Raw genomic sequence first — 22,760 nt, 5'->3', positions numbered from 1 at the left:
AATTAATCACATACATCAATTTTGTGATTTGGAATAGTCATCCAGAGGACAGCCCCTGTGAGCTTGTTACCCAATGGATAATTATCTTACTGAGAAAGGCATGTGGGTCATAGAACTGATGTTTCTGGATTGAGAAATGCTTCCTGTCATTTTTTTCCCCACTTCCTCTCTCTAAGCCAAGAATGGCAAATATGTGTTAATGCCGCTGCCGAGTTCCCTCCCAGACCCAAGAGGATGTTGGCACTCCATCACAGCCTTTTCTCAGGCAGAACCTGGATTAGTTTAAGAATACTTTTGTGCCCAGATTTTCAGGAAGCTGGTACCAATCAATTGTAATTGGCATGAAGCATGAAACTATTTGCCATCTCTGAGTTAAGCCAACTAAATTGGCGTGCCTCTCGTTTCCATGCTTGCAGTTTTTCTTAATGGATTTTATTGTGCACGAACTTTGCGTACCTCTGTAACGGTATACTTGCAGGGTTTTAGCATCTGTCAACCTGACTCAAAGAAGAAGAGATGCCAAGCCCCACCCTGAGCTTCTCATTAGGAAGCTTTTGACTTCAACTTTTGACAGTTGACTGACTCTTTATGTGCAGTGTGCAGTGTTATCATAACCTGCCAAGTTCTTGACTCTATAAATTGGCCTTCAACAGCTTATTAGGAATTCCAACTACTGTATTCTAGCACCAACTACAGCATATGCAGAGCCTCTGCAATTCCAAAAGTACAGCTAAACCAAATAGTGGCCCAATTCAGTTTTTTGTTTTTTTTTTTTTTACATTAAAGACACTTTGGGGCTTCCCTGGTGGCGCAGTGGTTGAGAGTCTGCCTGCCAATGCAAGGGACACGGGTTCGAGCCCTGGTCTGGGGAGATCCCACATGCCGCGGAGCAACTGGGCCCGTGAGCCACAATTACTGAGCCTGCGCGTCTGGAGCCTGTGCTCCGCAACAAGAGAGGCCGCGATAGTGAGAGGCCCGCGCACCGCGATGAAGAGTGGCCCCCGCTTGCTGCAACTAGAGAAAGCCCTCGCACAGACACGAAGACCCAACACAGCCATAAATAAATAAATTTTTTTTAAAAAGGCACTTTGTATTCAGTTGGGTCAGAAGTATGTTTTATTCTACTCCCTACCTTTAATTCTCTAGTAAGTTTTGTTCTGCTCACCAGGACTCAGGTTCTTATCCATAATGCAGTAGTCAGTTGAATTTTTTCTCTAAGATGCATTCTCAATGCAATTATAACAACTCTATCCCTTAGTGTTTATTGACTTTTATATATCATTGTCTCCTTGGCCTTAGGTTCAACATGCCTCATGATGACAACAATAAGTGCAAAGAAGAAGGAGTCAAGAGCCCCCAGCATGTCATGGCCCCAACACTGAACTTCTACACCAACCCCTGGATGTGGTCAAAGTGTAGTCGAAAATACATCACTGAATTTTTAGAGTAAGAGTTGAACTTTCTTTGAGCACAGCCTTCATGCTAATATCTGGCCTCCATGCAGTGAACTAATTGTGGGAAAGAAAATGTAGAGTCCAGCATTCCTTTTGAGTTGTTATTTTTGTTGACATTCCTGGGAGGAGGGAAAAGAAAAATACTCTCTGACATCTGTGTAGTTCATGTCCTCACCAGAATTTAGAAGATTACAGACTGAGCTCAAGAAAAAGGTTGGGATCTTAAAGAGAATATGTCAGTGTTGCTTCATTCTTGGTAAAGCTGTGAAATCTGTGCAGGTCTTGGGGAAGGGACCATGCAGATGATGGCATGATGAAGGAAGGCCACAAATATTTATGTGCTTCTAACTTAGTAATTTGGTGTTGGAAAGGGGTGGGGAAGTGAGACGCCCCCAAAGAACGTTACATGGGTGGATGAAAATTGCACAGACCTCCATATTGTTGAATCGAGAACATTCTCTGTCTCTCTCTTTCTCTATCTTCTTGACTCTTTCTCCTTCTCTCTTTTCTTGTTTTTTTTTTTTAAGCTTCCCACCAGGCTGCTCAAGGATCCAGTTACATTATACAATATCCTTGTGTCACAGATTTATTGCTCGTCTCTCCCAGATGTACAAAAGGTTAAGTGATTGTCCCAAGGTCACTGGGTGTATATTTCCCCAGCCACAGGGAAGAGGGGGTTTTGTTAATCAGAACTCACCGGGTGTGAATTTTCCAGAAGAGGTGTTTGCAGAAACATGGAAGAACTGGCAGGTTGCTGGGGGTTTTGTGTGTGTGTGTGTGTGTGTGTGTGTGTGTGTGTGTGTGTGTGTGAGTGTGTGTGGTTTTTTTAACCAGATGATCTAAAGTGTTTCTTATTGTAACGCTAAGCAAATCAGCAAATATTTACTAAACACTTGTTGTTATGGACAGGGCCCCATGCTTGGGTGAAAAAGGCACTATTTTTACCCCTAAGACACTTTACTCTATTGGAGAAGACGTCAAAAAATAAATAGGTAATTGCCCCGAAAGGTGGTAAATTCTGGAACAGGTACATATTTCCTTCTGGTTATGTTGTATGCACAGCCGGTGGTTCCACAAACAAGTATGCACCAAAAATAGAACTTCAGCTTCTGGACTCAAGTTTGGATGAAATGAATAAAACAAATACAAAAAAGGAACCATCTTCTGTACCATTAAAATGACAGAATGGCCTTCACTGTCATCTGGAGCCTTTGACAGTCATATCTTATCCACTGCCCTCACCATCTTTGTTTTTCTGCTTTCCACAGCACTGGTTACGGCGAGTGTCTGCTTAACGAACCTGAATCCAGACCCTATCCTTTGCCTCTCCAACTGCCAGGCCTCCTTTACAACGTGAATAAACAATGTGAATTGATTTTTGGACCAGGTTCTCAGGTGTGTCCATATATGGTAAGTATCTGGGGGCCGTTTCTACCCCCATAAATGGATTCTGGACTTTTTTTTATTCATAGTTTTCCATTGGATTCTCACTCTTAACATAAACTACTCATTGAGTGGTCCATTGACTATTAATGATAATAGTAATAATGATGATGGGGATAAACAGTAATAGTGCTCGGTGTTGCATGTGGGCCTTACCTGCACTTTTTCATTTCAGTCTCAGCCCAAAAGGGAGATGCTATTACCATTTTCATCTTATAAGTGGTAAGGGAGGCTCAGAGGGGACAAGGTTACAGAGCTCGTAATGACAGAGCTCAGCCCTTTTCTCTCCTTGTCTCCTTTTCTTCCCACTGCCTTGTCCAGATGACTTTTATTATAGGCGCTCTTCTAGATTCAGTAATTCATGAGACAGACCCGTTTCCCTGTTTTAGCTTGTCGAAGCTGTGTCCTATGACCACCTGGGGCTTGAAACTATTTCTGGTGGTAGCTCAGCTGGCAAGTGTGTGATGCTTTGATGTATGTGTCATGGACATTTGGACCAGTGATTTGATCCAGTGGTTATCAGGAGGCATATCAGCAGAAGTGTGCTTCTCTGGGATGCCCCATTCTATTCTTTTGGGTATTTGTTTGTTTATTTTGCTGGGAGTGGTTGAGAGATAGCATGGTAAATTGGCAGGTACAGTGATTCCATGGAAATAACAAAAAATTTTCTGTAAAATGTATCTATGATTATATTCGTTTCTCTGTTACTCATGATAGTAAACATGAGGAGTAATGCACATGTCCAAGAATGGAAAGGTTAAGCAAACTATAGTATCTCCATTTAATGAAATATTATACAAAAATTGAAAAGTAACTCTATAAGGGAACATGCTCTAGCTGTAGTTTTAAATTAAAATAACAGGATAAACAATTATTTTACAGAGTATGTTCTCAATGTAAAAGGGGGAAAAAAGCTTCAGGAAAGACTGGATCATTTAAAGCTTTTTTTCTGTTAAAAAATAGTAGCTTCTGAATTTTTCTACTCTGAATATTGTTTATTTTCATCATCAGGGGAAAAATTATCTTTAAAAACTATGCCTGAAATAGAGCTAAATATGTCACCTTGGATAACTCAAAAAACATAGTGTGTAGAGGGGGAAAACAGGAAGTTGTAGGATGTATCCATATATTCTGAAATATCGGACAGCATTGTTTGTTTAAAGCTGAAGTGCTGTGTATTATTGATAGATATTTATACATTTGTAGTAAAAGCAATGGGAATGATGAAATGGTGAGCATCATTAGGACGGTGGTTACCTGTGGGAAGAAGGGGAAGGGATTGGGATTGAGAATGAGTGTGCATGGCATTCAGCTGGGCCTGTGAAGTCAAGTCTTCTTTCTTTGTTTGGGTGGTGTACACATGGGTATCCATTATGTTATTGTTCATACTTTTTGTATATCTGAAATATTTCATGATATTTTGTCCCTTCTTTCCTCTGACAACCCCTGAAAGCCCTAGAAAAGAGTCATAATATGATCATGGTAATATATGGCTTAGTAGGAAAAAACACCAGTTTTAGCATCAATCCAAGCGTTAACTCTAATCACAACATAACTCAAAACCCACTCTCCAATCACAGCTCATTGCAAACCTAAACTCACATCACATATTTCCAGTGTGATACTTTACTCTTTGCCAGCCTCAGTTTCCTTATCTGTAATATGGGGAGATGTTACTAGGACCAGATGACATCTTGTATGTTTCTGTTGCACAGTAGTTCCCCTTTGACACATCCGCAAGTCCTCCCAGGCATAGAAATGTGTCTCCTGGGCTGCTCTCTGTATCCGTTGGAAAATTTTATCATTTATCATACCAAGAAAAAAGTCCCTTTCTAACCTACACTCTACATCATTGGCAAAACATTAGTTGAAAGCAGCCATTGCCTTGCTTGATATCCTCTAATCACATTGTCACTGAATTGTCATTCAACTGAATTGCGCAGATGCAGTGTAGACGGCTCTGGTGCAATAACGTGGATGGAGCGCACAAAGGCTGCCGGACTCAGCACACGCCCTGGGCTGATGGGACCGAGTGTGAGCCTGGAAAGGCAAGTAACGCCCTGATCCATCCTTCTGTTTTGGGGCAGATATGGGCAAGATTTGGGCTGTAGGCTCAGGCACCATTGTTTAGAACACAAGTTAATGCAGCATGTTTCAGCATGCATAATACTTTTTTGAGGCAGGAGGTTCAACTTTACTGTTGAAAATTGTGCAAACTTACCTTATAGCATAATACTGACACGAGGGACATAGCTATCATTATTGCCTCGATTTTAAGACATATTTTTTCTCATTATAATGTTTTTTAAATCCCAATATGCTTTTCAATTTATGGGTACATTTAATGTGAGATAACATTTCTTTTCTCTCTCTCTCTCTCTTTTTCTCTCTCTTTCTCTTTCTTTTGGGGTGGCAGTGGAAGGCCGTTATTAAGTTGGTGGAACGTCTTAAAATTACAGAAATACTGGAAGACTTACTGTGCTCACTACTTGGATACAAGGCTTTTCCCAGCCTGTATTGACCCCTTTAAGGCACTGTGATGTCACCTGAGATACATCCAAATCCACACTCTGAGTTGGTTATATGGCTCCTACTTATTGGTTAATAACCCAACAAAATCTGCTGCTTGTACAACCCAATGATAACAATGTCCCAGCAACTAGGAATATGATTAATGCAAGCTTTTGCACCTGGTGTCCATCTAAAAAAAAAAAAAAAAAAGGTAGTATGTTATGGATTTGGTTACAAAAAGTTTTAGATATAAACCTGATTTTTTAATCCATACAAAAAATGGTGTTCAGTCACTCACCTATGATGTAATCCCTGTACTATATCATCTGAGTCTCATGTTATCCTTACATAAGTTTTTTCCTTTCTTCTCTCATTATCCACTTTACTCACTTTTAATATTTTGTTCTCATTTTCTGTTCTTCTACTTTACCTTGTGGAATCAGTAGCCCCCAGAGTGTTTCCATGGAAACATGGGGTCCTCAGAGGTGAGGAACTTAACCGTCCCTTCCCCAGTTTTATAGATAGCAGACAGAAAAGAGAAGTGACTTGCCCAAGGTCATTCAGCCCGTTCAGGGCAGAGTCCTCACACACCCTACCCACTCCCTTCCCAGTTCTCTCCTTTGCTTTCTTTGTCTGAAGGGGCTGCAGGGTCCACAGGAGTGGCCATAACTCAAGCTCACTGAGCTCTTTAAGTTTCCGTGGTCAAACAGGAGAACTAGTGGCTTATCCACTCATTTCTCAGAGTGGTTTTCTTATTTTTTAAATTTTATTAGGGTGGTTTTATAAAATTATAATGAAGATGATTTTTCACTTGATTTAGCTTGGTTACTCCATCAGCTCTGGTCTCACTTCTTGATGTCTAGGACCTTAGCAATTGAGAATACAGCTTTCTCCAGGAGCCGCCTAAGAAAACAGCCTAAGGACATAGGCATAACAGTTTCTGCACCGCACCTTTCATGAGCTGAAGAAGAAATATATCTCCTTGGCCAGAGTGAACCTTTCACATTTTGCAAAACATTTTACTCAAAGTTCTGATGGCCAGAGGATCATAGGTTTGAGTGGGGATATGGTTCTCAGGTTTCCATGGCAGCCATCAAGCATTCACTCTTTCTTCCTAAATGAAGATATGGCCTCAGAGTCCTTCTAAACACAGTGACCCCTATAGCTGCTCTCAGTTGGTGGGAGATGACAATAGACATGGTACCTAGTTGACAACTTGGCTAGCTGGCTTGAGTTGGAGCCAGCCAACTATATATTTAAATGGAGTCTGTCTGAGCTCAAAAAAATCACTGGTATTATGTCATGGTTCTTAGTCAATCTGATGCACCCACCTGCTATGTCTATTTCTGACACATGTTACTGCTGGAAAAACCATAACAAAGTAGAGCTTTCAATTGTATGATGAAATGAATTGTATTTAGTAAAATCGTCATGTATAGGCTACCACGCTCCATGTAGTACTATGGTATCCCAGTCAATTGTGGAGCACAGAACCTGGGAAGATGTCTGTTGTGTCTTTTTCTAATCTTCTGTTTTTGTAACAGAAACAGAAAATAAGAGATTGCACGGTAATCTTATACCTGACAAATGGGGAAATTGGGGAGATCTTTCAGAAAACATTTCCCTTGTATGCTTTTGTTCAGCAAAAGCAAGAAACATCAAGGCATTCCAAAAGGCAGATTCAGAACACCTTCAGAGAAGCAGCTATGTGGAGAACATGATAGGTACATTTTTAGTTTGTTTTAGAAAAGCAGCTAAGTCTAGCAACTTATATTAAAGATGTGGATGTTCATTTGTTTATTCCCCAGAAGAACATTTATGCATTTTACAAATAAGATGGTGAATATGTTGGCATAGACGTTCTTTGTGTTTTTCCATTTCGCTTTTGTTTTCATAGAATTGGCAGTAAAACCTTATCCTTTTCTCTAGCAAATTCTGTATCCCTTTGCTGCTGGGTTAATTCTTTTTTTTTCTTTCTCTTCTCTCTGCCCTGCTCCCTCAGCAGTAATCTGTCTTGGGTTGCTGACACAATGTTATTTTGATGAATGACTCTCTCATGTCCTTTTATTTTCTCCATTCTCTTCTTAAGTCCATTAACATTTTCATTTTAACCCTGTTTGTAAATCTGAGATTTGAAACTCTTATGTTTTAAGCCTCCTTGGGACAAAACTGACCTCCAAGTCGTTCTTCCAATCTCAAAAAGAGCATTTATGTAAAATATCATTTAAGTGGTTCTGAACACTTTTAGGAAAGGCTGACTATATTTCGGCTCTGGCTCCAGTAGCCGCTAATGCTTTGTTATGATGTAATGGCTTTTCCAGTATATAATTATTGTTTGTTCAATTCCTGCTAAAATAGATTATCTTGATACATACTCGCCAAACAGTCCCCATTTCCAGCCTCTGTCGCCTCAGGTTCTTCCCCTCTTCCTCTGAGGTTCTCCCTCCCCTGTGAACCCCTGCCAGTGGTCATATCAGTAAGAAATGTTTAATTTGCAGATGAATTTTTAATTAGGTTTTCTTTTAAAAAAGGGACCCTATGAGGACATTTGAATCCAGTGCTGAATGGCAACACTCTGCTTAACCTATGCCCTCATTCTGCTCTGGTGTATGGTAATGCTTAATGAGAACTATGGTCTCTTTGAAGATTATTCTTGTATGGAGGTAGAGTCTATAGAATAGAGCGGCCAATAGATTGAAGACTGAAGTGACATGAGGAAAAAATGTATTTACAGACAAATTCTCATTATGAAAGTCCATGACTAGTCATAGGAATGTTCTCCCTAGTGTGTAGAATTTATAAAATGTGTACCTGGCGTCAAGATTTGATGGCTGAATTTGGGCATCAGCTGTGACCTCAATTGTATATTAGTTAGGAATTTTGTTCAGGTCAGACCAAATTATAGTAGTGTAAGCAAATTGGCTCTTTTTCTGACACACACACAAAAAACTAGTCAGAGGTAGGCAGGTCATGGAGCTATTATGGTAGGTCTACAAAATCATCAGAGACCCAGGCTCCTAATTTCTTTCTGCTCTACTATCATATGCAAATGGCCATCATCCTCAGAGTCACAAAATAGCTGCTATAGCTCCAGCCATCAACTCTGAGTCCTGGGCAGAATGAAGCCAAAGGGCAAGGAACAAAGGGGCAAAAGGACCTTCCCAGGAATCTGACCCAGTGAATTCTGCTGACATCTCTTTGACCATTCCTATCTATACAAGAATCCAGGGAAATATAGATTCTATTAATAAGGATGAAGGAGAGAATAGATATTGGTTAGACACATTGGAGTGTCAGCCTCACCTAACCATCTCATTAATCTTGCTTTTAAATTTCAGTCTTTATTTAGATGCCAACAGTTGTTCCCATTTGCTCACAGTTGAGAGACAGCATGTGTCACAGCTAAGAGTATGCACTCTGGAGCCAGATTGTCTGTGTTTCAGTATCAGCTCAGCCCCTTACCAGATGTTTGACATCAGCCTCCCTGTGCCTCCATTTTCTTTTCTGTAGAAATCGGGGTAATAATAGTACCTATTTCATAGTATGCTGTGAGGATTAAGTAAGTTAATACATACACAGCGCTTAGAACAATGCCTGGCAAATGTTAAGTGCTATGTAAATATTTGCTTTTATTATTACAAACCTTATTCAAGTTGGGTCTCCTATGTGCTCAGCTGTGTACTAGGTGCTTTCCATACATTGTCTCATGTTATACTCAAAACAACTTTGGCAGGTAGGTCCCCATTTTTCAGCTATGGAAGTAGAGTTCAGTGACTCACCCGAGGTCACAGTTAGTTTGTAGAATGGCCATCCCACACCACCAGACTGTTTGCCTGCTAAGCTTTGTCCCCTTAAGACCTGCTCTGTCCGATATGGCAGCTACTAGCTACCCATGACTGGCGAGCATTTGAAATGTCAGTCTGAACTGAAATGTGCTAAAATGAAAATACACACCAGGTGTTAAAAATCTAGCGGGAAAAAGAAAGTGTGGGAAAAAATCTTATTTATAATTTTATGTTGATTACATGGAGACATAGTAATGTCTTAGACATTTTGAGCTAAATAAAATATATTAAGGTTATGTTCAGTGTTCTTTTTACTTGTTTTAATGTGGCTGCTAAAATTTTTTAAATTACATATGTGGCACATGTTACATTCTTACTGGATAGTGGTGCTCTAGACCAAGCTGCCTCTCATTGATTTTATGTACATATATTCCAAGGAATGTTCAAGACCGCTGTAAAGACAACTATAAAATGATTTCAGGGAGTAGTGTGGTCACCTCTGCCCTCATTTCTCGGATGCAGAGTTGCCCAAGATTCTCTGGATGCCGAACCTTTTAAGCCTCAACCAAACAGCCCAGGAAAAGGGATGTGTTCTCAGATACTCAGGAGGGTAATTACAAGGGAGAAGGCAGGGCAATACAGAGAAAGCCTAACTGCGCTCTTTAAAATAATTGTTCGCCAGACCTTTGCTAGGACTGGCCATTGACTGAGGCTTCACCAACCTCTTATCTGTTCCCTTTCCCCACACGCTCCCCCCACCGCCTGGCCTCCAGGCTACTCTGCTTCTAACCTCCGTGCCTGGGTCCTCCCTGCGGATAAATCACAGTGGCCACCACCAGCTCCGCTTCAGAGATCTGAGTGAGCGGCAGGGCGTCACCCTCCTGCCGCCACTGCTGCCCCTCTTCCTTTGTCCATTGCTCAGTGACCTCGGCTTTGTGTCAGGGCCTCACACCCCAACAATGGCAGAGGGTTGAAATGGGCTTCTCCACTCACTTGTCCTGCTGAGGAGTTTTACTTTGTTTTGCTTTAAGCATCATGGCCTTCTTCCTGCTCTAGGCTGCAGAATCAGAAACCATTAGTAACCAAAAAGCAATAAAGTTTAGGGCTCTCTGTAATGTGTCCATTTTTGCTTTAGTCTCATCCTGTGTGCTCTGCTAGAGTGAGTTTATAGGAATCATGTAACTAGCTTTTTTTTCCCTCTCCCATTTAATTAAAATTGGTTTTCAAATCTGTGAGGAGCAGTAAAGCATTGTATTTTACCAGACTCACGACATCTCTAGGCCTTGTTAATGGAGATGCACTATGCAAATCCAATAACTCGTTTCAGCCCTGTCTACAACCAGTAGACAGCCCATTTCCACGCCTCATTTTTCCAAGTAGACTAATTGAGCGCTTCTAGGCTGGCCATGGGACTTACCCTAACAGCCTGGAGCCAGCCACTCATTGGCCAGTTTTGTTCAAGCCAGTGGTAAATGAAGACACAGCCGAAAACCACTAAGCCCAAGATTAAACTCTCTACCATTTCCATGACTCACGTAGGTGATGAAATTGTAGCATTTCAAACCAGCACATGGAAAACAATGCAAGTGTGGTATATTTAAAAGGACAGCGGGTCCTACAATATCTCAAGAACCGAGCTCTCCCTCACTGTTCCCCTTATTAAATACAGCACTGCAAGTTTGGATTTTGTGTTCCCAAAGAAATGGAGGTCCCTGTGACTGATGGATCCTGGGGAAGTTGGAGTCACTTTGGAACCTGCTCAAGAACATGTGGAGGGGGTATCAAAACAGCTGTTCGAGAGTGCAACAGACCAGAGTAAGTCCTAGAACTCGTCACTCTTATTATTGGGGTAGCAGGGGTGAAAAATTCCTAAAGGGGATAATTTAGCTGGAGGCAAGTAAAGAGCTCTTTCCAAATTAGACATTGGGTAGACATCTAGAGCTGCCCAGACCAATGTTATCTAAGCTCTATCTCTCTGTATTATTATTTTTCTCCTGTGACCCTTTATTATTAAAAGTTTTGTTTCTTAAATGGTAAATGCTTTGTGTTGGTTGGTCAACAATTTTGACAGTCAGGTATATCTCACTGCCTGCCCCCCCGCCCCCGCCCAGAGCTTGGGATAGCACACTAATAAAGTGAACAAGTGGATTTTCATGAGGAAACAAAGAAATCGGACATTTCCTTCCAGATTGTAGATAAATGTATCCTTTCCAGTTAGCTACTGAAACGCTGAAAAGGGCACACAGACCCCCAAGGCGGCATGAGTGAACCCCAGGGGACCTGGAACCCTAAGTCAGGATTTACTTTTGAATCAAAAGTAAAGTAAACTGCTTTTCAGGATAATTCTCAGAGTGTGACCATGACTGTCTCTACCAGTAGAACCTTGTTGAAACTTACAAGCTCAAATAAAGCCCACAGGCTTCTTTCCCAACATCTTATCATGATAGATATGTGTTTGGGGAGAGGCTATTTATAAGTGGATTTAAAAAGTTGCTATCTTCATTATAAGTAATGACATCAAATTTTGTGTGGATGTAAGATGCATAAAGTTGAAAGGGATAGAAAATAATACATGATATTATTGCCATTGAACCTATGTAGCCCGAGAGGTCTTCCCAGATGAGTTTTTAGATGTGCAAACTCACAACCATTTTTAAGAACCAGCTGCGTTGGAATTTTGTAAAAGGGTTTGGCTCAGCAGTACTCATTTATTTTTAACAGCCTACATTAAGGATAGCAGACTGGATTGTAGAGAGAAGCAAGCAGGTAGAGGAGCAAAGTAGACTTGTGCAGTAGACTAGGTTGTACTGTAGAGTACTGCAGACCAAGGGTGGGGTGCTTCCAATTTTTTATAAGGAGAATATGAATTGTGTATACCAAAAAGGACATAGCTTTAGCCTGCTGTTGCAAGCCCTGGTCTAAATAAATAATCTGTATAGTCCAAATCACAGATGGTGATCAGTTTATTTTAATTTATTTTTGTTCACAGTCCAACATTATTTCATATCTACGTAATATTAATCTCTAAGGACAAGGAAAGAGCTATAAGACACAGGCTCTGGTCTGTAAAAGTAACACTGTAGCTATGGATATAAACTAATACATGTTAGATTTTTCCATAGCGTCTATACTTAGTATTAGTTTTTAAAATAATAATATAAATATAGTAGATGCTTTCAAAAAATTCAGATACAAAAGTATATCATATAAAAACTTCCTGCCATTATTATTCTTACCCCCAATACTCCCCCACAAGAAATAACCCCTAAAAAATAATTTGTTGTATGTTATTTCAAACTTTTAAAAGAGATTATAGATGTAATATGTATTATATGAAATAAATATTACAGAATATAAAATAAGGGTCATCCTATATATATTGTTCCACAACTTGCTTGTTAAAAGCAGTTATATATCCTAGCTACTTGTACTATCGAAGTTTTAAAATAAAACATTTTAAGCTAGCAGCAGATATGATGAATTCTTTTAAAACTTAAAAACTCTTGGGTGGCTACATTGAACCAAATCGTGATTATTAGAGTAAGCTATTATTATCATGAGAGTGTGGATATTGCAAACAGTAGGTGCTTTTAACATTTTGACTCAAGAATATTCCATTCAAAAGAAGTGGGGGGTTGTTTTTGTTTTTTTTAATAGTCTTAGAATAATTCTAAAAGTAGTGTGGAAAGTGGAAAGAGATAAATCACTCCATAATTGGAATGGAGCAGACAAAGAAAATCACCCAGTGTAAAGATCTCAGCAGGAAAAGATCTTGAGCTTCAAAGTGAAACAAAGATCCTCTCATTCAGAAGTTAGGAACCGATCATTAAAGACTTCAATTAGAGGTCCTTGTCCTGGCTGTTTGCTATGGGAGGTTTTAAAATAATACAATCCACCTAGTTGAGTGTCAGCACTGACATCATTTCATTAAAACTCCTCCAAGTTATTTGCACTTCGGGATGTCCCTGTGAACTAAGGAAAGAGTCTGCCTCTTAAAACCAAGGTTATGATGGCACTGGGGGAGTCAATTAGACAAGGGAAAGGGACACTGAAAAGGGAAAGTCAGGTCCAAATCAGTTTAAGAGCTTGTTCAGAGAAATTCGCAGAGCAAATGGTTCATTATGTAGAATGTGGAAGTGGTTGCTGTCCTGATTCTCAGGAAGTTTCAGGGAATGCAGCCCCTCCCAGCGCCCCCATTGCTGGCAAAATGCTTTTCTCAGTTTGCGGAGCCCTTAGAATATAATGAAGATCTCCATTTTCAGAATCCAAGGTATACCTTTATTGAGAACACTGGGTTGTTCTTATGTTTTCACTGTATTCATGTGATTCAAAAATGTATTTATTTAGCATCTGGATACTTTTAAGCTATATTTTTAGGTTTTTTTTTTTCCTTGAAGGCATGCAAGCTAAAAAAGAGACGCAGCCTTGCCATGTGCATGGGATCATGCTACACTTGATGAGCAAGCTTTAGAAAGCATATTCTTTCTAATTTCATATCCCAAAAAAGTTGTTGGTCCCAACTGGTTCACCATCATGAGAATGGAGCCCTAATGTTTTATCTTTAAATGCTTTATTTTTTTAATCCCATTTTTTTTTCCTAAAATTTTTTTTTAAATGGTTGTACCATTTATTTATTTTTTTTTAATATTTTAAATTTATTTATTTATTTATGGCTGTGTTAGGTCTTCGTTTCTGTGCGAGGGCTTTCTCTAGTTGTGGCAAGCGTGGGCCACTCCTCATCGCGGTGCGCGGGCCTCTCACTATCGCGGCCTCTCTTGTTGCGGAGCACAGGCTCCAGATGCGCAGGCTCAGTAATTGTGGCTCACGGGCCCAGCTGCTCCGCGGCATGTGGGATCTTCCCAGACCAGGGCTCGAACCCGTGTCCCCTACATTGGCAGGCAGATTCTCAACCACTGCGCCACCAGGGAAGCCCTTAATCCCATTTTTGACTGATGCCCTACATATAAGATAAGCATATGTTCTGGTTTGTAAGGATGGTCCCAGTTTACATCTATTGTCCTGGAGAAGTTATTGATAGCTCCCCTTTCAATTCTCAAAGTGTCCTGAATTAAACAATTATGTGGTCACCTGATCTATAAGAAACATGTAATAGAATAAAATTTGAAATCAGAATGACCAAAAACATAACTTGGAGTACCAAAACAAGACAAAGCATTGGAAATAGAAGATGCATTACCCGGCCTTTGGCTCATATACTTGTTGTTTTGTGCTCTAAATTTGGCTCTGAGCTTCCTGGTGGCTGGAACAAAATGGTTTATAGAATTGTTATAGTCTATCAAACTAAAAAAATCACACGAGTTCTTTAGGAAGGGCAAAGTATTTCCTTCTTCTCGTGCTTCTCTTTTGCTTTTAAATTAGGAGATAGCTGAAATTAAAGAATAATAATAAACTCATAGATTTGAGAAAAGACAGGATTTCTGAACTAAATATTTCCCATTTAGGCTTTGAACGTAGCAACTGCTTATGAAATCTTCCATAAAAGGGAATAAACATATGTCTGTTTCATCTAAGAAAACCAATCTCTCATTTGGCTGTAAAGAATGGCAGCAAAGTTTTTTTGAGCGCTGAGTTGGATGAATTTACAGATGGTCCCCAACCTAATGATGGTTAGACTTAAGATTCCTTTACGGTGGTGCAAAAGCAATTCTCGTTCAGTAGAAAGAGTGCTTCAAATTTTGAATTTTGGTCTTTGGTCGGGCTAGTGATACGCGGTACGATGCGCTGTTGACGTTGGGCAGCGGTGGCCACTGCACCTCCCGGTCAGCCACGCGATCGTGAGGGTAAACAGCTAATACACTTAGAACCATTCTGTACCCAGGTACCCCTTCTGCTTTTTACTTTCAGTATAGTCTTCAATACATTATAAGAGGCAGTCAATACTTTATTATAAAAAATAAGCTTTGTGTTAGATGATTTTGCCCAGCTGTAGGCTAACCTGAGCGTTTTGAGCATATTAAAGGTAGGCTAGGCCAAGCTAGGATGTTCAGTAGGTTAAGTGCATTAAATGAATATTCGACTTAAGATATTTTCAAATTACAATGGGTTTAACAGGGCATAACCCCATCATAAGTCAAGAAGGATCTGTCTTTTGAAATATTGAGAATTGGTTGCTGTGGGAGAGCCATTAACTAATGAATGACTAGAGATATCCAGTCCCATAGACTGCCCCATTTGGCAGAATTATTAATGATCGCTAGTATGGTTCCCTGGCCCACCCCATCTAATCCTTGAATATTCTTTCAGCATTCTCCGTAATCGGTCATTAGACCCCTTCTTAAAACCCTCCAAATATAGAAAATACACTACCTTCTCAGGCCGCCTGTTGTATCATTAGAAATTTCTTCCTTGTGCTAACTGTAATTCATCGTAAGTAAACATAGATGTTGAGATTTCTGTTCAAACCCATTTGCAGACCAAAGTTTAGCTTTCCTTGAGAGTAGAATGCACCTACCATGATCTTTGCAAAAATTCTTTCATAGCTTTGGCCATGCAGCATCGTGAATTTTCTTTGTATATATGATTCAGCTTGCCTGTGCTGAATATAGTTACTTTCATAGTAATTAATCAGCAATTTCCTTAAGTCCTTTCCATCCCTATTTGACAAGCATTATTTTAAAAGGATCTTAATAGTTGGAAAATGTGATTAATATTATTTTTAAAGCTACATTTCCTATAATTTTCAGTATTTGCCTATATGGGGAAAAAACTTCCATCCAGCTAAATTATTAAATTAAAACATGAATTTCTCCATGCTGAAACGTAAGTTCAGTTGTGTAAAAGCCCTCCTCATTACACAGGACATGCAAATCAAGAAGAGATCCTGTTGTCTAGGATATTAAAAAAGCCATATATTTCTAAAGGACAAATTTATGCTTATTCATAAAATATCATTTGCCTTTACATAAAAAGCAAATAAAGTCATAGAATCAGTTTTGAAATGGAAAGACACCTGTCTCAAGAGAGGCAGCGTGGGAGAGAGGCCAGACTGTGGGCTTTGGGTCAGGGAGACGTGCCTTGGTCTCTCAGCCAGTATGTCTCACTTAACTGCATGTGACTTTGCCAGGCTACTTAACATTTCTGAACCCAGTTCAAGCAAGGGTTCAGAAACAAGGACGCTACTACCTACCACACAGGATGGCTGTGCACAGTCAGTGACTGAAGTTGCAAAGTGACATGGTGCCCTGTACACTAGACTGCTCAGGGGTCAGCAAACTTTTTCCGTAAAGGGTCAGATAATAAATATTTTAGTTTTTGTGGACCATAGGATGGCTGTCCCTGCTATTCAACTTTGCTGATACAGTGAAAAACATGCGTAGATAGTATGTATAGAGTGGGTGTAACTGTGTTCCAATAGAACTTTTATTTATGAACAAGGAAATTTGAATTTCATATAATTCTTGTGTCTCAAAATATTCTTTTTATTTATTTCTAAATTTTTTTAGAGTGTAAAAACTATTCTTATCTCACTGGCCATGTAAAAACAGGTAGTAGGCTAGATTTGGCCCACAGGCTGTAGTTTACAGACCCTTGTTATAGCTAAACATTTACTGTATGGCTGGCCTTGTTCAAGTGCTTTGAATCTATTAACCCATTAATCCTCACTCAGCCCTTGAAGTAGATATTAGCATCATCTTTCTTTTATGGGTAGGGAAACTGAGGCTTAGCAACACTGAGCGATTTACCTACGATTGCACCATGGTTAAGAAGCAGGGCTGGGATTCAAATCCTGTTTCCAGAATCTGTATCTATAACCTTCGGCAATATTGCCTTTTACATGGAGTGTTTTCTCTGTGTTCTTTATTTTTTAAAATGTCATTTATAGAAATAAGTTACAAAATGCTCTTTGCCATTTGATAGTGGTCAAAGCAAGCAAAGGTGGATTCTGTTACCATGTGAATCAGGAAGCCACCTGCAAATGTTAACTCTTTGCTGCCCAAGGAACTGCTGCTCTTGATCAATTTCAAGAGTCAGAAAAGACTTCTTATATAAGAGAACCGAAAGAAAAAAAATCACTGAAAAAAATTTGTTTTCAAAGGGAAAGAAATATGAGTTACTTCCAGGCAACAGGTAAATGATCTGATGGATCCACTATAGTTTGTTGGGACATTTAAAAAGATTCCACAGAGATCGTTTCAATTTGAGAAAAAATTGAAGGGGTCTTCCTTGTAGAAGGGAAAACAGGTTTTACAGCGGTATGAGCCTGATCTATTATTCGTGTGTCATCAGGGATATTTTATGCATGAGACTGGGGTGCTTTGGTACTGAGAGAAGAACTTGGTATCCAGAAAACCAAGGCTGTATCTCTAAATGGCACCAAAAAAGAAAAAGACAGGACTCTGGACCATAGTTCCTGGAGAATGAAGCAGGAAGAGCACAGTGGGAGAACCTGGGAAGCTTGAATTCCAGTCCTGTCTCTGTTCTTTTATTGGCTGTGTTACCTTGGGCAAAGTCCTTAACTTTTCTGAACCTTCCATCCCTTGATACAAAAGTACCTCAGCTACCCTCCCCTTGGGCAAGATGTGAGTGAATATGGGCGAGTCAAGCACACAAGGCAGATATAAATCATACGGGCTTAATGGGGAAATGATCAGACATAGATACTGTTGGGTTTTGTGCCGTTTTGCATCCCTTGATGCAGTCTTCTTCATAATAACAATGAATACTTATGAGACTTCTTGCTGAGCTCCTCGTTTATAACAAGGCTTTCAGGTGCACAGTATCATCTCTGTTTACATGTGCAGAATGAAGCTCACGGAGACCAGGTAACTCACACAAAGTTGCCCAGCTTGTAACCGCAAAGCCCATGCTCTTACCTCCCTCCACAAATCTTTGGTGGACGGAACATGTTTATGACAGCATCATGGCCAGGCAGCCCTTCCTGAGACTCAGGCACTCCGCAGTACCACTGAGACCTGCCTCACGGTGCACACGTCATAGCTCAGATTTGGTACTCAAAACAAACAAACTGCTGAATCGCATGGGATTAGGTTGGGTTGTGCTGACATGTAACATCATAGTCACTAACACTTTTAGGCATTTGCTGTGTGCACTCATTTTAGAGAAGAGGAAAACTGAAGCTCTGGGAGGCTAGGAACTCTGTCTAAGGTCACACAGTGAGGGTAGGGCCAAGATAAGAAGCCAGATCCAACTCTAGAGCCTCACGGGCTCAGCTAGACTGCACCTCATTCTGTATTTTATAGTCATGGATATGTTTCCCTTCCCCAAGCCCTATTTTAACAAAACAAAGCAAAAAAACAAAACAAAACCAAAAATAAAACAAAAACACTTCTTACGGTCCAAATTACTCTGAAAGATTCATTCTAAAGAGAAAAGGTAGACATCTTTCAGTTTGAGAGGTGCCCTCAACTGTGGTACCTGTGGTATCCGAGTAGCTCTGGTATCCAAGCTGTTGCAGCCCTGGGCTGTGAGTGAGTCCAATTTCCTCTGATTCTGTGATCTTCCCGTTTCTGTGATGCACTTGGCAAGCTGTTGACTGCTGGGAGATGGGTTGTTTAATATACTCTCTGGGTCACATCTGGAAAATCCACGAACGGGGTTGCATGCTGAGATTAAATTTGCATTGTGATGCTTTGCAAGGCGTCCTCCATACTGTTGTCACACAACAGTTAATGAAACCAGTACACTCTCTCCTGGTTCTCCTGTTAAGTTAGTCAAAATATGAGCACACCTTATTCCATCTTATTTGTAAAACAAAGCAAAAACAATGGTCATGCAGGGAGAGAGAGGAAGAGAGAAGAGGGACAGAAATGAATGGAAATGGAATGGTGCAAGTTTTAGGATGGTTGCCCACGAAAGTACCGTGATACGGAAGGTAGACAGGAGCATTCCAAGTACTCATTTGTACCTTTGACCTTCTGTGTTTTTAAAACTGAAGGACTGTGGATGTTCAGGGGAAGGAGGACACAGAATGGCCTAATAGATGCCAGGTTTTATGGTTCAGACTTTAAGTTAGATGCTCTCCCATTTTATCCTCAGAACAGCCTTACCAGGTGGTGCCTTCCCATTCTACAAATGGAAGGGCTGAGGCTCAAGGACTTTCAGTGACTGGCCCAAGGTTATACACCTAATGATATTGAAGGCAGAGTGCAAACCCAGATTCCAGAGCCCTTGCTCTGGCCACTGTCACTGACCACTTCACATTTGCTTCCCTCAAAGACAGGAAGCCGCATTGTAATACATGACATTATAATACATTAGAGAAATACATTATAATATAGTGTGTGTGTTCTTTACATTATCGGGTCATGGGGAGAAATACATTATAATACAGCATGTGTGTTCTTTACCTTTTCTTAGGCCAAAAAATGGTGGGAAGTACTGTGTAGGGCGCAGGATGAAATTTAAGTCCTGCAACACGGAGCCATGTCCCAAGCAGAGGCGAGACTTCCGAGACGAACAATGTGCTCACTTTGATGGAAAGCATTTCAACATCAATGGTCTGCTTCCAAACGTGCGCTGGGTCCCGAAGTACAGTGGAAGTAAGTGCATCTGGGGACGTGCTCGTGGCTGGCAGGCTGGCACGGGGTCTAGGCACAAAAGTCACATTGCATGGTGTTTCTCCTGTCTAGTTCTGATGAAGGACCGCTGCAAGCTGTTCTGCAGGGTGGCGGGGAACACGGCCTACTATCAGCTCCGTGACAGAGTGGTAGATGGAACTCCGTGTGGCCAGGACACCAACGACATCTGTGTCCAAGGCCTTTGCCGGGTGAGTCCCAGATGGCGATTTCTTCACTGTGTTGTCTTGCTGCCAAGCTGTGATGTGTGGCTTCCTTGATAGAATAGCAGCTGCTAGTATCTGTGCATTATCGCCAGGGCAGTGGTTCTCAAAGTGGGGCCCCCCGGACCAACATCAGCACCACCTAATTCTTTTTTTTTCTTTATGTTTGATTTGATTTGATTTATTTTTTTATTGAAGTATAGTTGATTTACAATGTTGTGTTAGTTCCCGGTGTACAGCAAAGTGATGCAGTTACATGTGTGTGTGTGTGTGTGTGTGTTCTTTTTCAGATTACTTTCCCTTATAGGTTATTACAAAATATCGAGTATAGTTCCCTGTGCTATACAGTAGGTCCGTGCTGGTTATCTCTTTTCCATATAGCAGTGTGTATCTGTTAGTCCCAAACTCCTAATTTATCCCTCCCAGCACCACCTGATTCTGATGCATGCCAAAGTTTGAGAACCACTGCCCTAGATTTTTCTGACACTCTCTGTGGGAGTCTGAAAAAAAGCTCCCTGTGAAGATTTATTATAATTGACACACATACACACTTCTTTACGATAACCACAGTGCATAAGGTTAAACCCAAAAGCTTCCTGACAGTGAGTTTTGTAGATTGAATAGCTGTGCTCCAAAAAGATGTTATGAGGAAGAGCCGGCCTCACTCAGATTTCTGATTTGAAGCAGGATAACTTCTACCAAAGACATACAGGCAAATTATTCTTGGGAGGGAAATCGAGACCCTTCTGGCAGATGGTAAAGCATCAGAGCACTGATTTCTTGAGGGCTTGGCACCATTTCCCTGCTCTCACCAGTCATAACTCATCCCTCGCAGCCAGGCTCTGAGGTGATGTCCCTGCATGGAGTCCAGGGCACATTGGAGCTCCTCATTGATAGGATTTGATTGAAGAGCCCCTATGAGCTTCACCCGCCTCCTGACCCACAGCTACAGTGCGGACTTCCTTTTTAGTCCATGCGCTAGAGCAAAACACTGAGTTTCTCCTCAAAGACTAGTTCATTCGAAGGAACAAAATAGTTGAGGATGTGAACTCTGTCCTCCTGGTCTTCTGGTGATTTCCGGTGTCCTTTTCAGACCCCAATCTACACTGCTGCATTGCATTAAGACGTGAAGAAATTGCAGAGGCCGCTTAGAGCCTGAGGCCTCAGCCTGGCAGCCTGCAGTCATGCTTTGTCCTCCATTCATAGCCTGTATTTAAACATAGGGGATTTCACATAAAATCAAATTTTCCAGTCCCTTTTGAAAAATTGGGATACGTCAACACTGGGCTCCTATTTTTGCATGGCAGCAGTAACCTGCAGTGGACAGCGGCTGCTCCCTTAAGATGGGCTGTGAGCTCTTTAATGGGATACAGTCCTCAACCTTTTTTTTTTTTTCATTCCTGAGCTATTTTTCTCATTTACTTTACTTACTTGTAGACTAGTGCTTCTCTCACTTTAATCTGTAGACGAAGCACTTAAGGGTCTTATTAGCATGCCGGAAAATCTACTCTGACTCAGTACATCTGGGTGGGGCCAAAGATTCTGCATCCTCAACATCATTGGGGATGCCCATGGCTGCTGGTCCAAGGACCACATTTTCCCACTGCAAGGCTAAAGACAATTTGAGTTCCCAACCCTTGAAAGTTTAAAGAGACTTAAAAGTTCTTGTCATTTTGAATGCACCTCATTCAAAGAAACACATTACTTATCATTTTATAATCTCTCTAATACTTACCATGTATTTCAACTGTTTTCTTTTTAAAAGCAAGCTGGATGCGATCATGTTTTAAACTCAAAAGCCCGGAGAGATAAATGTGGGGTTTGTGGTGGCGATAATTCTTCGTGCAAAACAGTGGCAGGAACATTTAATACAGTACATTATGGTAAGAATTTGTTCCTAAGAACCATGAGAAGGAAAATAGTCAAAGTGTAAACATTGTTAACCACGTGTAATATGTAAAAGTATTCATGTCAAGTGTAAAATCAGTCTTGATAAGGTACATTACCCATCTGGCTATAAGGCACCTAATGGTGAGAATTATATTGTACTCCTTTGTTGCCACCTTTTACGCCATGCTTAGAGAAAATGAACCAATCTGTGGAATGCTCAATTTCTGCTCAATTCTTTTCAGGTTACAATATTGTGGTCCGAATTCCAGCTGGTGCTACCAACATCGATGTGCGGCAGCACAGTTTCTCAGGGAAATCAGAGGATGACAACTACTTAGGTGAGATGGGTGCCCCCTGCCGTTTGCAGGAATTCTGGTTCTCTGGAGCCATTGGCAGAGGCTACTTCCTTTCCCCTATAGCAGGTGGACAGCTTTCAGATGTCATGTATTTTCATAAAAGAAAGAAGTTGATCTTGAAACTCATTATTTTATTTCTCCCTTGTACATTACACCCTCAGCCTATTGATTTAAGAGTTGTGTAGTGATAGTAGTCAATATCAAGGAATTGACTCTGGATCTTAGAAAATAGGCCCCAAATCGAATTTTTTTTCTTTTTTTTTTTTAACATCTTTATTGGAGTATAATTGCTTTATAATGGTATGTTAGTTTCTGCTGTATAACAGAGTGAATCAGCTATACATATACATATATCCCCATATATCCCCAAATCAAATTTTGAAAGTATTTGCCTTGTAAGTTTAGCATAAAATCATTGCTCTTTTTGAGTCTTTAAAAAAAAAAAAATCTGTCCTTTGGGTAACTGACATGCCAGTGTTTTAGTAGAGGTGTTAGTTGACTTAACCAATAGCAGACCACAGGTGGACTTATTCAACATTTCATTATTCCCGGTCATTCCAAA

At 40.5% G+C, this 22,760-nt stretch overlaps 1 protein-coding gene across 6 annotated transcripts in view; it reads left to right on the top strand.

Annotated features, from left to right (window-relative positions):
• ADAMTS9 (ADAM metallopeptidase with thrombospondin type 1 motif 9) overlaps positions 1-22,760 on the top strand; it is a 223,530-nt gene that overhangs the window by 36,795 nt on the left and 163,975 nt on the right. For all 6 annotated transcript variants that reach the window (XR_014250528.1, XR_014250529.1, XM_082412046.1 and 3 more), the window contains 8 exons: positions 1,300-1,446; positions 2,723-2,864; positions 4,841-4,945; positions 10,863-11,008; positions 19,532-19,713; positions 19,804-19,940; positions 21,718-21,835; positions 22,085-22,180. Coding sequence is in view for 4 of the 6 variants with exons in the window: in XM_082412046.1 (XP_082268172.1) it covers positions 1,300-1,446; positions 2,723-2,864; positions 4,841-4,945; positions 10,863-11,008; positions 19,532-19,713; positions 19,804-19,940; positions 21,718-21,835; positions 22,085-22,180 (1,073 nt within the window). In the remaining 2 variants the exon portion in view is untranslated. The remainder of the gene's footprint in view (positions 1-1,299; positions 1,447-2,722; positions 2,865-4,840; positions 4,946-10,862; positions 11,009-19,531; positions 19,714-19,803; positions 19,941-21,717; positions 21,836-22,084; positions 22,181-22,760) is intronic.

The sequence above is a fragment of the Balaenoptera physalus genome, assembly GCF_965194825.1.
Source record: "Balaenoptera physalus genome assembly, chromosome: 11".
Classification (NCBI taxonomy): Eukaryota; Metazoa; Chordata; class Mammalia; order Artiodactyla; family Balaenopteridae; genus Balaenoptera; species Balaenoptera physalus.
Note: the sequence above shows the minus strand (reverse complement) of the source record. Positions and strands in the feature narration are given on the sequence as shown.